This window comes from Miscanthus floridulus, chromosome 11 (assembly GCF_019320115.1).
Source record: "Miscanthus floridulus cultivar M001 chromosome 11, ASM1932011v1, whole genome shotgun sequence".
NCBI lineage: Eukaryota > Viridiplantae > Streptophyta > Magnoliopsida > Poales > Poaceae > Miscanthus > Miscanthus floridulus.
Window position 1 is genome coordinate 72240745 of NC_089590.1, and position 3627 is coordinate 72244371.

Sequence of the window (3627 nt, forward strand, 5' to 3'; positions counted from 1 at the left end):
TATCTATTTCGGCTCTCGTCACGAGTACGAATTGTACGTGTGCAAATATTTTTGGACAGTTTTTGCTTGTGGGCTAACACTGACATGGACAGTGCGATCCACAAACCTACTACTGGCTTAGCAAAATCTGACGGATCTATCATGCAGAAAGGCCATTGGACAACAGCTAACGTTCTGTCTGTGCCTGTGGATAGGCGGCGTTTTTTTTTTTGAGCATGTGGGTAGGCGGCGCTTGAGAATTTGTCTAGGGCTGCTAAGGCCCCGTTTACTTTCCAAAAAATTTTGTATAGTACCCGTCACATCAAATCTTACGGTACATGTATGGAGTACTAAATATAGATGAAAAAAAAACTAATTGCACAATTAGATGAGAAATCGTGAGACGAAACTTTTGAACCTAATTAGTCCATAATTAGACACTAATTACCAAATAAAAATGAAAATGCTACCGTACCCAAAACCCAAAAATTTTTGGATCTCAACACACCCTGAGTTCCGTTCCGGAAAAGTTTGCCCACGGGCTTCGATCCCATACACATCCAACTTGCAGGGATGGGATCACGTGCCCTTATAGTGGCAAAAAAGAAACCGTATTCGTGTTCCGTTCCAATTAGCTTCCTCAGTTTTGGTATTCTTCTGCGGTTGGCACTTACGTCCGGTCAGCTCAGCCGCCTATGGGGGAAAAACGAATTCGGCTGCCAATTTGGCCAAGGAGTCGTGTCGCGTGCGTGGAATACTTCGGAGAGGTAACCTGTCAGTCTGGGCACATGCTAACTGCAGCATATATTTCGCCCGACTTGGTGGTCATTTTGCGTTGGTCACCAGCTCTCTGCCGTAGTTGCCGTTGGTGGTGAAAGGGAGACAAATGGAGTCAGTCGCCGTGGTGGCCGTGCCCTTCCCGGCGCAGGGCCACCTGAACCAGATGCTGCACCTGTCGCTGCAGCTCGCGTCGCGGGGCGTGCCCGTGCACTACGCGGCGCCCGCGGCGCAGGTCCGCCAGGCCCGCGCGCGCTTGCACGGCTGGGACGAGCGCGCGCTCCGCTCCGTCGAGTTCCACGACCTCGGCATCTCCGAGTACGTCTCCCCGCCGCCCGACCCGACCGCGCCGTCGCCGTTCCCCACGCACCTCATGCCCCTGTTCGAGGCCTACACCGCCGGCGCGCGCGCCCCGCTCGCGGCGCTCCTCGCCGGGCTCTCCGCCTCGCACCGCCGCGTCGTCGTGGTGCACGATCGCATCAACGAGTACGCCGCCGAGGAGGCCGCGCGGCTGCCCAACAGCGAGGCGTTCGGGCTGCACTGCCTGGCGGCGTTCCCGCTCACCGGGAAGACGGACGCCGGGCTCCGGCTCCTGCGTGACCGCGGCCTGGCGTTCCTCGACGTCGCCCCCTTCGTGTCGAGGGAGTTCGCGGAGTACGTGGCCAAACGCGCGATGCCGACCAAGGAGATCTCGCCTGGCGCGGGCATCCTCGTGAACTCCTGTCACGCGCTCGAGGGCGAGTTCATAGACGTCGTTGCAGGCGACCTGGCCGCCGACGGCAAGAAGAACTTCGCCATCGGGCCCTTGAACCCGCTGCTCGACCTCCACGCGGACGCCCAGAAGCAGAGCAAGCCGCGGCACGAGTGCCTGGACTGGCTGGACAAGCAGCCTCCGGCTTCGGTACTCTACGTGTCGTTCGGCACGACATCGTCGCTGCGGACGGAGCAGATCGCAGAGCTTGCAGCAGCACTGCGCGACAGCGACCAGCGGTTCATCTGGGTGCTGCGCGACGCAGACCGCGGCAACGAATCGGCGGAAGACGACGAGAGCCAGAACAGACACGCGGAGCTGCTGTCCAAGTTCACCCATCAGACCGAAGGGAGGGGCAGGGTGATCACCGGGTGGGCGCCGCAGCTGGAGATCCTGGCGCACGGCGCCACGGCCGCCTTCATGAGCCACTGCGGCTGGAACTCGACTATGGAGAGCCTGAGCAACGGGAAGCCTATCCTTGCCTGGCCCATGCACTCCGACCAGCCGTGGGATGCGGAGCTGGTGTGCAAGTATCTCAACGCCGGCATCCTTGTGCGCCCCTGGGAGAAGCACGGCGAGGTGATTCCGGCGGAGGCCATCAGACAAGTAATCGAGGATGCCATGCTTTCGGACCAAGGAGTGGCAGTGCGGCAGCGAGCGAAGGTGCTCGGAGAGGCCGTCCGTGCCTGCCTGGCTGACGGCGGCTCATCGCGCAAAGACCTTGATGATTTCATTGCTCATATCACAAAGTAACCGTCTAGTCCAAGTTAAAATTCTATCGAATACTTTGAAATTTGTTCTCCAAGTTACTGTCATCACTTCGTTCTTCGTTGCCGGATGGGCAACAGTCTGAAGCAAACAGGACAAGAGCAGAGCCTAGAGCTAGGCGACCAATAAACGTGTAATGGGTTTGGAATGGGTAAACTTGCTTGTTAGCACTGATCGGGCAAGGCCCATGGCCCCATGTAATAGAGAGGTTTAGATTATAAAACCTGAAGAGATGACACAGTTTGGAGAAGCTACAAGTAGCTAGGAGATGGTTGCGCTGTTTCTGGCTTCCTAGGACACAGTTGGCAATTGTCCGAGACGATCTGAAGTCCTCCAGATTCTATGAACCAGGCAAAGAGCTTGCGTCTTGGAGGTGCCAAAGTTTTTTCTAAAAAAAGGTTTTGAAATTAAACTTAGTGGATCCAGTGAATTGGGCTATGTAAACTGATGCGATGGTGAATTCCCCGTGTGCGTCTACTTCCAAGTAATTCGGTCACGCATGCCTATGTTAGGCCTCGTTTCGTTTGTTCCATATTGAAAACAGGCATGTTTCTCTTTCTGGGTCTAATTGAGTTGATCCTGATGGTTCACTGAAACTTGGTTTGGTTCGATTCGAAGTGCTCCAAGGTGTGGCTCCAATTCGGGCTAAGGAGAGGGTGGAAAGGCCTAGAATAGCCTGGTTTCATTCTGGATCGGGCCTATCAGAACAATCATTTCAGGTCTATCCTATTTTCAATCTGGGCCAAATAATTCCAGATGGAACAGACCGTGTTTCAGGCTGTTCTAGGCCAAACCAAATGAGGCCTTAAGGATGCACCTCTTGCAAGGAAATCCACAATGGGACTGGTACCTCCTTCAGCAACTGGATGGACAATTAGGTGCTCCCTCCATCCCAAATTATAAGTCATTCAAACTTTCTTAGATAGTCAAAGCACCTCAAATTTAACCAAGTTCATATAATAAAATAATAATAAAAGAATAACATTTATAATACTAAATAAGTATAATTAGATTCTTCATTAATTATATTTTTTCATAGTACATCTATTTGATGTCATAAATCTTTGTATTTTTTATAATTTTGATCAAACATGAGATGCTTTGACTCTCCAATAAGATTAGAATGACTTATAATTTAGAACGGAGGGAGTAGTTATGTTTATGTCCTGGAGCTTATTGCCTAGAGCCTCTTTGACCATTCTATATTTTTCCATTTGGACGTTTTGAACACGGTAGGCGTAGCATCTTTGAGTGTCTGGCCCTGCCATGATGCTGAATGCCAAAGTATCGCTCGCGACCCATCTCCTAGTCCACTCATACGAAAGCCGAGCATCTCCAAGAGTTTCCCTATC

At 52.5% G+C, this 3627-nt stretch overlaps 1 protein-coding gene across 1 annotated transcript; it reads left to right on the forward strand.

Annotated features, from left to right (window-relative positions):
• Positions 1-615: 615 nt before the first annotated feature.
• Positions 616-2764, forward strand: LOC136493380 (putative cis-zeatin O-glucosyltransferase). Its single transcript, XM_066489460.1, has one exon. The coding sequence runs from the start codon at positions 866-868 to the stop codon at positions 2258-2260; it is 1395 nt and encodes a 464-aa protein (XP_066345557.1). The 5' UTR covers positions 616-865; the 3' UTR covers positions 2261-2764.
• The last annotated feature ends 863 nt before the right edge of the window (positions 2765-3627 follow it).

What these genes read in the sequence shown, in the direction of transcription:
- LOC136493380 (XM_066489460.1), top strand. Translation starts at nt 866, where the DNA reads ATGGAGTCAGTCGCCGTGGTGGCCGTGCCCTTCCCGGCGCAGGGCCAC.